Raw genomic sequence first — 14,426 nt, 5'->3', positions numbered from 1 at the left:
ATTATTTTGTATTTTTTTATTTAACTTTTTATTTATTTAGTTAGTTGGTTAATTTTTATTTATTTATTTATTCGTTTTTGCCTTGATGATATCTAAAATAAAGCTGACCCTTTTGTCTTTAGCAAATATTTAGTAAATATTCAGTCCCCTCCACTGAGTTCATAAGATGTAAATAAAAATATGCATGGTAGTAAGAAGTAAATTGTATGTTAACATCAAAGATCTTATTATAAAAGGGTTCTGGTAAACATATGCATCAAGGCACTGCACATCTGCGTAAGTTCTTTTTGATTCTGATTGAGAAGTCTTATTCAAGTGTTTACATGTTTAGTTTTTTCCTATTGATTGGATTATTTCAGGTCTGCATTACCCCTTTCAGTCCAATGGAAATTTCATCCGGATCAAGCTCAGTCTGTGTAGTGTTTTGTCACATGGCTTCAGGCTGTCAGATAACTGTGGATGATGCAATAATGGCCGGTATGTGAAACTTCCAAACGGAGCTGATGTTTGTGAAGGTCAGAAAGTATTTCCATTCACTAAGTTCAAAGTTGTTACTGGAATAAGTGATAACATTCCACGAAAGGTGGATTAAAAAAAAAAAGTAGTTTCCTATGACTAGCTGTATTGTATTTTTGCATCAATGCATCACTAGGCACTTGTAGGCCTAAAACACTGCCTGACAGTTAATGATCTAACCTTTAATTTAGTTGACACTTACTTTCAGTAAAAGATATAAGATATTATTTCACATCAGTCAGCACATATCAGTACTGTACAAGCCACTGATATGATGCAAGATATAAATATAAGCAACTGATACACACTCAGGATGTTTCCTTGGCAGTGGGGCATGTTCAGTGATTCATATTTAAATTTGGAAAATAAGCACACTAGATGTAAGTTGAGCACACATGCTCTTCATGGTTGCTCACTGGTACAGTGTAACTGTAGAACTGTATTTCTGAAGAGCAAAATATGAATATGATTCTGCATACATGCAACTGTCTGAAGCACCAGTGTGACTGGTGCTACTATTGATTCACCAATGAACGCTTAAAGCAAATACTAAGTGAGAAGATATATTAACATAAGCAAATGCAATATAATAGCTAACAAAAAAACAAGAATTGCTATTACACTATATTTGAAAAAAAATGAAAGGAAAAACGTGTCTATATTATATTATTATATTATCATAATATCAGCTACATAAAATATAAAGAAACTCATATTATTCATAGCTTTAAACTAAAAAGGTGTATTTTTCATTGACTAAGAAATACTGTATCTACTGTAATCTACATCATTCAGCTGGAGCAGGGACAGATGATGGTGTCGTCTGCAGAGGAAACTCGATGTGCTGAGACAGCGCAGATCACATCAGCTCCTGCTCATAAAGGTGAACCCTATCAAGTCATGACCACTAAGATAAACCGGTAAGCTGGTTGTGAATTACTGTACAGGGGAATTTGGGGGGCAGAACCAAAACAAAAATTTGTTTGGAAGCAAAGATTGCTACTATAACTGGGAGAAACTGCAACATGCAATATGGCAGCTCTCATAAAGGAAGTCCCATCTTGAAAATAATAAATACCCACTAGAGACACTGCAGATGCTATGGCCCTGGATCAACCCCCCCCCCCTCCACAGAGTGTGCTCGCCCCTTGTGTGAGAGAAGATAAATGTACACATTCCCATGCATCCAAGCTCCGCCCACAGACCTCACCCGTCTCTCCACGTCCTGATTGGATGCTCAGAGACCAAAGACAGCTAGGAGTCTGACACACACCCCTGCACGTGTCTCCACGTCGTGATTTTGCTGGATTTCAATAGTAAATGTGACGTTGCCCTCTTCTTTAGCATATTTTATATGTACATATTATATTTTTGCAGTTAAATTGTTGCATAAAAAAATTTGTTTTGATTTTTAAATCTAATTCTAAACAAAAATCTAAAAAAATGAATAAAAACTATTTTTAGGATATAGTATTCATAGATATGTAATAATAGTACTAAATGCATATTGTAGTTGCATTTTTCATTTATGTTTTAGTTTTACATTTTTGTAATTTGGTATTGTGTGATTTCATAGATACCAAGACATCGATCTTGAGTTGGGTGACGCCATAGTGCATGTAAAAGTTTAAAATGCTTTGGCCTTTCCACCTGTTCTCGCTGCACATACTCCAGTTGTATGTCATGCAGTGATATTTACTTCTTGACATCCTGACCTGTGTCTCAGTGCTCTTTAATGAGCATGTTCTTTTCTCAGCATAACTCAATATAAACCCTACCACTCCATGTTACAGCTGAGGGAAAACCAGTCACGAGGTAAGCATGTGACTGTTGAGTGTAGGGAACATTTTTGAATTAATTAATTAAATGTACTTATTTACTTATTCACTCATTCATTCATTTATTATTTATTTATTTGTTTGTTTTACATTTTGTATTTTTATTTATTATTTTGTATTTTTTTATTTAACTTTTTATTTATTTAGTTAGTTGGTTAATTTTTATTTATTTATTTATTCGTTTTTGCCTTGATGATATCTAAAATAAAGCTGACCCTTTTGTCTTTAGCAAATATTTAGTAAATATTCAGTCCCCTCCACTGAGTTCATAAGATGTAAATAAAAATATGCATGGTAGTAAGAAGTAAATTGTATGTTAACATCAAAGATCTTATTATAAAAGGGTTCTGGTAAACATATGCATCAAGGCACTGCACATCTGCGTAAGTTCTTTTTGATTCTGATTGAGAAGTCTTATTCAAGTGTTTACATGTTTAGTTTTTTCCTATTGATTGGATTATTTCAGGTCTGCATTACCCCTTTCAGTCCAATGGAAATTTCATCCGGATCAAGCTCAGTCTGTGTAGTGTTTTGTCACATGGCTTCAGGCTGTCAGATAACTGTGGATGATGCAATAATGGCCGGTATGTGAAACTTCCAAACGGAGCTGATGTTTGTGAAGGTCAGAAAGTATTTCCATTCACTAAGTTCAAAGTTGTTACTGGAATAAGTGATAACATTCCACGAAAGGTGGATTAAAAAAAAAAAGTAGTTTCCTATGACTAGCTGTATTGTATTTTTGCATCAATGCATCACTAGGCACTTGTAGGCCTAAAACACTGCCTGACAGTTAATGATCTAACCTTTAATTTAGTTGACACTTACTTTCAGTAAAAGATATAAGATATTATTTCACATCAGTCAGCACATATCAGTACTGTACAAGCCACTGATATGATGCAAGATATAAATATAAGCAACTGATACACACTCAGGATGTTTCCTTGGCAGTGGGGCATGTTCAGTGATTCATATTTAAATTTGGAAAATAAGCACACTAGATGTAAGTTGAGCACACATGCTCTTCATGGTTGCTCACTGGTACAGTGTAACTGTAGAACTGTATTTCTGAAGAGCAAAATATGAATATGATTCTGCATACATGCAACTGTCTGAAGCACCAGTGTGACTGGTGCTACTATTGATTCACCAATGAACGCTTAAAGCAAATACTAAATTATCAAGTGAGAAGATATATTAACATAAGCAAATGCAATATAATAGCTAACAAAAAAACAAGAATTGCTATTACACTATATTTGAAAAAAAATGAAAGGAAAAACGTGTCTATATTATATTATTATATTATCATAATATCAGCTACATAAAATATAAAGAAACTCATATTATTCATAGCTTTAAACTAAAAAGGTGTATTTTTCATTGACTAAGAAATACTGTATCTACTGTAATCTACATCATTCAGCTGGAGCAGGGACAGATGATGGTGTCGTCTGCAGAGGAAACTCGATGTGCTGAGACAGCGCAGATCACATCAGCTCCTGCTCATAAAGGTGAACCCTATCAAGTCATGACCACTAAGATAAACCGGTAAGCTGGTTGTGAATTACTGTACAGGGGAATTTGGGGGGCAGAACCAAAACAAAAATTTGTTTGGAAGCAAAGATTGCTACTATAACTGGGAGAAACTGCAACATGCAATATGGCAGCTCTCATAAAGGAAGTCCCATCTTGAAAATAATAAATACCCACTAGAGACACTGCAGTGATGACGTATTTTTGTAGGCCAACCGAGAAGTTATCTTTACCCTGATTCCCTCAACAAAACACAAATAGAATTTTTCCATTGACTTTTGAATAACTACAGTAAATAAGGTCTGTGACCAAAAGTACGTCATCCTTGCAGTATTCTATTGAACAGCAAACTGAAAAACAAAAATTGAACAATAAATGGGTGTGATGGCATTTCTAATCAAATCTGGCCAAAATAAAGATGTTTTGGAGTTTGTTTCAGTGGTTTAAAACAGCTTGCCAGCACTAACGTTCCAGAAGAACTTACAACTTCAAAATGCCATTGGTTTTAACAGTGTGGTTGACAACAAACTGTTTACTAACAGTATACCACTGCTCAGGTATTTCAAACTTCTTTTAACCCCTTAGCAAAGAACGTTTACATCCTGAGATGAATACTTAGGACTGCACTTGCACATTGGTTGGAACCACCTGAAAATATGCTTTTTTTAACACTATTTGAGCAAAAAAAAGACAGTTTATGTCTGATTTTGTTGATGAAATGTTATTAAAATTGAGTTTGGCAATATTTCTGTAGTTCCCTATTCAAGTAGATAAGAGCTGATCTTGCATGACTGAAATAACTGCCTAGAGGCATTGCCAGTTTAGCTGCTGAGTGAAAAGCCATTTTAACCTTTAATCCTTAAACATATTAAACATACTGTACAACATATGGACTGTTCAGTTCTGACTATTTATGACATGACGGTCACAGTCGTAGTGCTGCAGATTATGCTTGAGGTCATAACCGTAGTGGAGCAGCAGTAAAATAACAGCAAATTTTCATTTTTGGTTGTACCATCTCTTAAAAAGCTTTTAAGTGGGATTGTCATATCAAACATGGACCATCCACATAATGTATCTTATCTGACATCAGCTAAATATTTATTAAAACTCATGATTTCCCAGACCAAATTGTTCATTTATGGCCATCTTAATTTTGCCAAAATAAATACGGTTTTATTATATATAATTCAAACCTAATTCCTAAGGCCAAAAAGATCATGGCCAGTTATAGTTATACCTATATGTATATATTTCTAAATACAAAGAGAGAGAAAAAAAAGACGATGACACCTTACGCCATAATAGAAAACATTTTATTGTTAAAAATAAATTAAAACTGTAGGAAGGTAAAGAAACAGAGAGAGAGAGAGCAAGAAAGAGAGCTAGAGAGAGAGAGAGACAGAGAGAATGCATGTAAACAAGGCTAGTTTCTCTGTACAACACCAGCCAAAATTGCTATCCCTCTGTTTAAGGAAAGACTGTGAAAGAAGAAAGACAATAAGCAATCTAATAATGCATTAGAGTTGGCCAAAATAAATGGCACTGCAGCAGCCACTTTCCTTGTGGCCGGGTCCCCAAAGTTTTTCTGTATGACACTTGGGAACCACAGAGCGCTCGAGAGAAGTTACAGCAACATACAGCATAAGAGTTGACCTCCAGATTACAGATTTCAATACATGTGCATAGAGGACAGCACAAATAAATACACAAGGTTAAAACAGTTGGGAATGCTTATGATACAGTGGTGAAGGGCTTGGTTATTCTGCATAAAATTTAATCCGTAATTAATACTGACCAACCAGTTTACAATTCTTAGTATTGAAATTAATGTGTTAATCTGTGTAGTATACTTCCTTTATCCTAACGCTGATGAATCATAATCACCTTTGAAACTCAATGACTAAGAATGAAATATGTGATGCAAAATGAAAGGAAAAAGATTTAACCAGCAGGACTTGTACCAGAATAACCAGACTTCTCCCCGTAAGCCATGTGGGCTTCTCTGTAGAATACGCCAACAGGCCTAGAGAGGAAAAACCTTGACAAACGGTTTAGTAGTGCAGCTTTTTGGGCACTTCCCAAGAGAAAGATTCACGGCCAAAGTGGCCGTAAGCAGCAGTCTTCTGATATATTGGCTTCTTCAGCTCCAGCTCCCTAGAACACATCAGCCGTGGATTATTGACTGGTCAAAATACAACTGCATGAATTTATCATGTAGATGATACTTCAAGTGCACAGTTGAACACCCAGCCAGCCAGAGAGGAGATGAAGCGATCACTTACCGTCACTCACTAGTTGGCCTGAAGAAGGAAACTGCAGCATGAAATTAGAGAGCAAGTCTGATAGATAGCAAACACTAGCCAACCACTTGAACCTGTTCACTTTGAATCCAGAGAGGAAACATGACGGCTCTGTTCCAAACCTGCAGCTACCTTCTAAGGCAACATCTTAAGCAGAGTGGAAGCTCGTAAGTGACTGAGTATTAACCTGTGAAGGATGTTTAAAATCATGTGTGTCAGGGATGTAAAGTGCACCGTTTAATGTGGAATTTGTGGTGAAAAATGACATTACTCGTGATGCTGTACAAAAACTTCCACCAAATCGGAGAGTCGCAGCAAGCAAGTCTCTACAATGATGTTATAGTACAAAAGATTTCTAGGGATGTCAAAAGTTGGGACTAAAATGAAATCAAAAATACCCATCTTTCTACATTGCCAGTTATCTGACTGCTTTTTACAGAGAGCTCACACTTTGCAGTCATGCGTGTAATTATTACCTGTTTTGGTATTAATATTCACACATTATCTCATGCAGTGAAAACTATTACAATTCAATAGTAATAGTCTTATTTTTACAGTATTACTTTTCAGTTTCTGAATGTTTAATACTTGAGGAAAGTTTGAGGTCAGTAAGATTCGTTCTTAAATAAATAAAGACATTTATCATAGTAATAGACATTTGTAATGTTATAAAAGATCTAAAATATATGCTGTTCTTTTCAACTTTATTCATCAACAAATCCATGGTTTCCACAAAAATCATAAGCAGCACAACTGTTTTTAACATTGAAATTAATCAGAAATGTTTCTTGAGCAGCAAATCAGCATATTAGAGTGATTTCTGAAGGATCATGTGACACTGAAGACTAGAGTAATGATGATCACATGAATAAATTGCATTTTAAAATATCAAAATAGAAAACAATTACTTTAAACTGTAATAATATTTCACAATATTACGGTTTTATTTGTGATCAAATAAATGAAGCCTTAGTGAGCCGAGGAGACTTCTTTCATAATCATTAAAAACAATCTTACAGACCCCAAACTTTTAAACAGTACTGTAATTCACTATGTGTCTGTTCTCTTGCCTAAATTTGGTTTCTTGCTTTTATTTTATCATCGACTCTTTTCCTGAATCTTGAATAATTACTTGGAAAAAGTTGAATGAGTTTGCTAGAACTACTATCAGCTTTCTGATTGAATCAGGAGATGCAAAGACCCAAAGAAAAAGGAAGCACAGACAGAAGCAGAAAAAACATGAATGATTCACTCCAATTTGTGTCAAGCTGAAAGATGAAGGAATATGAAAGGCTTCGATCACAGGCTAATGTGTTAAGAGAGCAGCCGTTACCTCACAATGACTCCTGGACGAAGGTCAAAGTTTTTCTTGACAATTTTAAGCAGCTCCTGCTCACTCTTCTGGGATGTGCCATAGTGGAAGATGGAAATGGAAAGAGGATGGGCCACTCCGATGGCATAAGAAACCTGCATCGTTGTGAACGCAATTTCATACAAATTCAAAGGATTATACTTTCGGAGCAAAACAAAATATCTGGCCAACTTACCTGCACAAGAACACGCTTGCACAGTTTAGCCTTCACTAGAGATTTGGCCACCCAGCGGGCAGCGTACGCCGCAGAGCGGTCCACTTTGGTGTAGTCCTTTCCAGAGAAAGCTCCTCCTCCATGGGCTCCCCAGCCTCCATAGGTATCGACAATAATCTTACGACCAGTCAGGCCAGCATCACCCTGCGCGAGTAGAAAAATCCATTTGTTACAAATCTAGACACTCACTGTGTGATCAAACTGATTCCCCATTGCTTTCCATGCAGTTTACCAAAAACTGACACTATGAAAAACACTGACATTCATGTCGTGTATTGTAGTTTGTCAAAGACAAAAAAATATATAAAATATGTGAGAAATCTAATTTCCATGCATTTCTACGGTGTTATTTCGGTTATGAGTCAATTCAATTTGACCCAGATATTTTTGTTCAAAATGAGCAAAAAAGTGAGAAAAATCTGGATGCTTTGTCATTACTACACTATAAAATATGTTTTTGCATAGTTGTCAATAAAACAAACATTGAGGAACGTTTTTTAATACTTTCTACTTCAACTAAACTTACAACTAAATATAAATAGTATCGAACATTATTTGTACTTAGTTTAAGGAGTATTTATTGCTATTTGTACTTGATGAAAATAGCCTCTGCCTTTTTGTTACGTTTGGTAAAATGGGTTTCTCACACTTCTTTTCAGTGCTGCAGACTAGTAATTGCGATCCAAACTAACAACCAAAAACAACTTTTTTGACTGTGAAACTCAAATAGATGAAGAAACAGTGAATTCTCCTTAAAGTCTTCAATTTCAAGTAAACTTAGTGTCTTTTATTTCATAAGTTCCCATTTAATATTTTAGCTTTGATAAGCTACAATAAATGTTTTTTTTAACCTGACACTTTTCATTTTCAGTGTTGATTTTTGCCAAATCGAATGGAAATGAATGATGGTCAATTTGACCCCTAACACAATCAATGTAACCAACATTTGTAAAGCCTTGCCAAAACAAGTCAAAACTTTGCATGCACATTTAGGACCCTATTTACAAAATTTTAAGAAGAAATAAATTGCTTAAGAGGTGTTTCAAGCAGTTTAAAAAGAGGATCAAATGGACCCAAACACAATATTTGATTTCAGTGTATAAGAAAAACAAATAACACTTCACTATTCATTTATGTAACACTCACACACTTTAAATGGAAATCTAGAAATTCTGCCAAAATCAAAACCAGTCTCTACCTGAGGGCCTCCGATGACAAAGCGACCACTGGGCTGCAAGTGATAAATGGTATCGTCATCCAGATGAACAGAGGGCACCACAGATTTGATGACTTTATCTTTAAGAGCATCACGCATCTCATCAAGGCAGATGTCTTCATCGTGTTGCACAGAGATGACAATAGTGTGGACGCGCACCGGCAGCATGGCACCACGCTCCTGTCGGTACTGCACAGTAACCTGTTTTCAAAGAGTCACACTGCACTGTCAGGAAACGCAGTCTACACGAGTACCTGCATGCAAGCACTTCTAGCTATGCAAGCTCAATTTCACACATTTTTGTGTTTCGAAATGCTGTTCAGCAGACCTGAGTCTTGGAGTCCGGCCGGAGCCAGGGCAGGGTGCCGTTACGCCGCAGTTCAGCCATCTTGGCATTAAGTTTGTGCGCGAGCACGATAGTGAGTGGCATGCATTCCTCTGTCTCATCAGTGGCATAACCGAACATTAGACCCTGAATGAAGCACAAAACAGAAAATATTAATACTGAAATGTTATTAAAAGAGTTGCATTTACAGTTCTAGGACTGCACTGACTTACCTGGTCGCCGGCCCCAACATCCTCTTCATTGCGGTCCAAATGAACACCCTGAGCGATGTCTGGAGACTGCTGCTCCAGAGCCACCAGGACATTACAGGTCTTATAATCAAAGCCTATGGGTTCAAGAGAGAGCATTTGGAAGAGTTAATTGGCCATTCATCTGCTCCTATTTCAATTACATTACATTACAGTAAAATCTCCACACATCCATTTACACAATTCTTCAAAGGTTTGGGGTAATTCACTTTTTTTTTTCTTTTTGAAAGAACTTTTATTCAGCATAGGTGCATTAAAATTATCAAGACATAATGTTACAAAAGGTTTCTATTTCAAGTAAATGCTGTTCTTTTGAAATTTTATTCAAAGAGAAAAATGTATCAGTTTCCATATAAATATGAAGCAGCACAACGGTTTTCAACACTGATAATAATTAGAATGATTTCTGAAGGATCAGGTGACACTGAAGAGAGAAGTAATGATGCTGAAAATTCAGCTTTGCATCACAGGAATATTAAAATATATTAAAATACAAAACAGTTATTTTTAAAATAGCAATAATATTTCACAATATTACTATAATCTAATATTGTAATAATATAGTTACATAATGTTTTACTGTATTTGTGATTAAACAAATGCAGCCTTGGTGAGCAGAAGAGACTTCTTTCAAAAACTCTTGCCAACTCCAAACTTTTGAACGTTAAATGCTGTAACATGTATAATAAAATGTATCCTCAAACCAACCCTTGGATGAGTCGTCATAGCCGATGTGTTTAATGGTGTCACGGACCACCTTTTGATAGTCAACAACAGCACGAGACGTCACCTCTCCTGCCAGCAAAATCATTCCAGTCTTGGCTACAGTTTCTAGAAGAAGAAAAAAAAGACCATGAAACATTCATATTCACGATTTTGGAAAAGGACACATGCAAAATATTCAGGCAAGCTCAATGATTCTGAAAATCCGAAGAAATCAAAGACAACATACCGCAAGCCACTTTTGCATCTGGGTCTTGCTTCAGGTGAGCATCCAACACGGCATCACTTATCTGGTCACATATCTTATCTGTACAATGAAAATACAAAAATATATTTGTCACAATCCATACTGCATTTGCTTGTTATCCATCAGTTGTGCTTGAGAATTAACTCTTCACTAAGCTTATACAAATAATAAACAGGAAAATATTTTTTTTTTTTAAGGCAAAATGCCTTTAAAAAGGCAAAAAGAGCCTATATACTGTACATGGTTATTTCACAAACAACACAATAAAAGCACAGCACAATAAAAAAGTTAGTAATAAAACTAAATTATAAAAATCTGTGGTCTTTACGGTTCACATTTAAAGGACCAGTATTTGAAGAATAAATTATGACTTTTCATTTGTATATACAACTTTTATTTATTTACAATCCATTTATTTATTTATTTATTCATGCAAATTTATAAATCAATTTTGCTCCAACAAAAGTTTACATTGTCTATGATCCAGTCACAGTTGTTCTGAAGTCCAGTTTTCTCTTAAATTCAAAAGTTTTGCTTGTTTTATTTATTTATTTTTGACTGGCTGTTTAACTATAATTACCAAACTGAAACTAAAATTAAAAAAAGAAAAGAAAATAGGTCCATAAATTAAAAACTAAATTGCAACGAACTTGGAGCTTGCTAAAACTAAACTGAAATTTAAAGTGTATGAACATTTTAAAATGCAAAACTATAATCATTTTAGCGTGACTTTAATGGATTTTTTTGGAGGAGGTGCGGAGTTTGGGCTCCCAGTCTTATGGCGGCAAATGCAGTTGTCACGGTGGGCGGAGTCTGCGCTCAGACCCCATGTTTGATCCCACGTGTAGCGCGAGGCTGCGTCTCAAACCCCGCTGATCTGCCTACCTAGACTATCTTTATGGGCATGAGAGGCGTTTGCAGTGTCAGCTGAGATGAGTGTGCATATGTTTATATAGACTGAAGGCGACTGTTGTGCTCAAAATGCTGTCTAGGATGGCCGCTCGCTAGTTTTTGACACACAGCCATAGAAACTAAGTACAATAGTTTTCAAATCAACAGCGCATCAGAGTACGTTACATAGAGACCCAACGTTCATTTAATCTGAGAATTGAGTTATATTTAAATGTTTCCAAACAAAAGCAAATACAAAGTCGTTTTAGTAAAAAATATGGTTAGAAAAAAAGCTAATAAGAATAATAATGCGGCAGAACAGGTGCTGTTATATAATAGCGAAGTTGAATACTGTAACGTTAAAGTCGCCCAAAGTTTGTTTGGACGTTTTACCTGGATGCCCCTCTCCAACGGACTCCGATGTAAACAAGAAGCAGTCCTCCTCAATAAGAGAGCTGTGGAAACCGTTAATCTCTCCGTTCATCATTTTTAGTTTCTCTTTTGCGGTACTTTAGCACACCCGTTTGGAAAACACAGGAAAAGTGTCACCCCTCCGAGGAACGTGAGAGTATTTATGGAGCGGCCCGACTCGCGTCATGAGGGGCCCGCACTCATTCGTCCTCTCAGGGGACAGGACGATACCATGTCGCGAGGAGGGGGGTTTGGCACAGAAATCTGTGGGGCAGTATGGTAATATGACACGATGACGTAAACTTGCATGGGGATTGCATCTTCTGCGAAGTCCATGAATTTGCGCAACGTGCTGTTATAACAAACACTTGAAAACATCATTAATAAGGTACGAATTTACACAGACACGCACAAAAATATATATATATACATACCTTTTCTTTTATGGTAGCCTATGTAAATATCGTACCATTAACTCTATATGCAAGGACGGATTATGACTTGCAGAGGCCCCGGGGCCAATTATCTCCAAGGCCCCCCACCCCACCATACCATTTTTTCCAGAAACCAATACCATTTTTACCAGAAACCATACCATTTTTACAGTAACAGAAAGTGGAAGTTACGATCATGAATATTCAAACCGTTACTCCGCGTCAAATGCCTGTGCTACCCTGCGCTATAAAAGCACATTGTACAGGGTTTACAGAATCAATATAGGACTAATACACTTTTCTGATATTTTTCTCTCTACAAGTCTAATTGCAATAAAAAAAAACAATTACAAACATTTTTTGCAGGTCCTGACAATTATACAAACCAGCATGGTTACAGAAACAATTTCTTACAGGAGTTTATTTCTTGTCTTCCTCCTCGCAAAGTCATCCACCACTTAATCGATGTTATTTATTTAATGAAGTATGAGTGACCCCTGCTGGCGTTATGTTACATCTTTCATCTTTAATTTTGAGACCCCGCCCTTTCCCTGTCTAATAAACGCTTCTCAAGCGGAGATGTGTTGTGTTGATGTATGTACGTGTCTGTGTGGAAGCCTACAGTTTCCGACGTGAGGAGGGAATATACACATATATTCAAGCATAAATAAACATACGTTTTCATTGTTGATGGGTTTTTCGTACCAAACTGGATCGCGCAACATTAAAGCCCAGGGCCCCCCCGGGCTCTTGGTAGTCAAGGGCCCCTGGGCACTGGCCCCATTGGCCCGGTCAGTAATCCATCCCTGTCTATATGAACAAACTCTTGTTGATAACAACCAAGACTTAAAAACATCATTAATCACTACTTGTTATGGTTTCACAAACACTTACTATAATAAATAGGCTAGTACTACATTAAGAATAAGTTTGTCTGATTACCATGTTTTTGGACATGTACTATGGTATATTCTTTGAAGTTCATTGGGATATTATGTAATCAACATAAGACACAAGACTTAAAACCATCATTAACCATTACTTGTTGTGTTTTACACACACTTTAATAGGCCACACTAATAGACTATGCATTAACAAAATGAGTATGCAAATTACCATGTTTTGGACATTTGGTACCATGGTAATCTTATTCTTTGAAGAACATCGGAGTATCATGTAAACAACATGGCATATGGATATGAAATCCATGTGACACACTCTTGTGCAACCTGTGGTGATAACAAACACCATTAACAACAACTAGTTACAATTTTACACATACAGTACATGATAATGGACTAATAGATTACTACAAAAACAAGGTACCAGAATGCACCATGACAAAATCATGAGTACCATATTTTATTATTTGACTTGGAGTGTCATGTAAATGTCATTGTATATGAATATAAAATCCATGTGAACACACAGTCTTGTGCAACTTGTGGTGATAACAATGAACACTTAAAAACACGATTAACCATAATGTTGGCTTCAGAGGGAAACCACAATGCAATTACTGGAGGTAAAATGGATGCCCTACAGCTTTAGCTCCTTATCAGCTGTCCTGATGTGATTTTAAGAAAGGTAAATTGTACGTCTGCTTCTTACTTAAGCGTTGTCTCTTTTATCGAAATGGCCAAGAGGAGGAAGAGCGTTGTCAATTTCTGCCCATTATGTCTCAGTGCTGAAAAAGGACACGTAACTGAAGCAAAGTTACAGTTCGCGAAAGCACTGATATTGATCTAAACTGAAGCCATCTCTGAACATTAGCTTGTCACATCCTCTCAAATAAGCTTCCTAACCTGTGTCATCAGTTTCTATACCTTTTGTACCTTCATTCAAAAATTCTGAAATTATATCAGAAGGATTTATTTTATTTTATTTGAAAGAAATTAATACTTTCATTTGGCATGGATGCATTAAATTGATTAAAAGTGACAGTAAAGACAATTATACTGTTACAGAAGATTTCTATTTAAAATAAAAGCTGTTCTTTTCAACTTTCTATGTTAAAATATTAAGAAGCACAACTGTTCTCAATATTGATAATAATCAGAAATGTTTCTTGAGCAGCGTATTAGCATATTAGAATGATTTCTGAAGGATCATGTGACACTGAAGACTGGAG

At 36.1% G+C, this 14,426-nt stretch overlaps 1 protein-coding gene across 1 annotated transcript; it reads right to left on the bottom strand.

The window, feature by feature from the left end:
• Window positions 1–5,235: 5,235 nt before the first annotated feature.
• LOC107739995 (S-adenosylmethionine synthase-like) lies at window positions 5,236–11,991 on the bottom strand. Its single transcript, XM_016552268.1, has 9 exons — window positions 11,844–11,991; window positions 10,542–10,619; window positions 10,298–10,420; window positions 9,554–9,666; window positions 9,324–9,467; window positions 8,978–9,196; window positions 7,741–7,923; window positions 7,527–7,660; window positions 5,236–6,047 (listed from the first exon to the last, which is right to left on the bottom strand). Exons 1-9 carry the CDS (start codon window positions 11,935–11,937, stop codon window positions 5,945–5,947), a joined length of 1,191 nt encoding a protein of 396 aa, XP_016407754.1. The 5' UTR covers window positions 11,938–11,991; the 3' UTR covers window positions 5,236–5,944.
• Window positions 11,992–14,426: the final 2,435 nt, after the last annotated feature.

This window comes from Sinocyclocheilus rhinocerous, unplaced genomic scaffold (assembly GCF_001515625.1).
Source record: "Sinocyclocheilus rhinocerous isolate Xijiao unplaced genomic scaffold, SAMN03320098_v1.1 scaffold285, whole genome shotgun sequence".
NCBI lineage: Eukaryota > Metazoa > Chordata > Actinopteri > Cypriniformes > Cyprinidae > Sinocyclocheilus > Sinocyclocheilus rhinocerous.
This window is presented reverse-complemented; position numbering and strand designations above follow the sequence as displayed.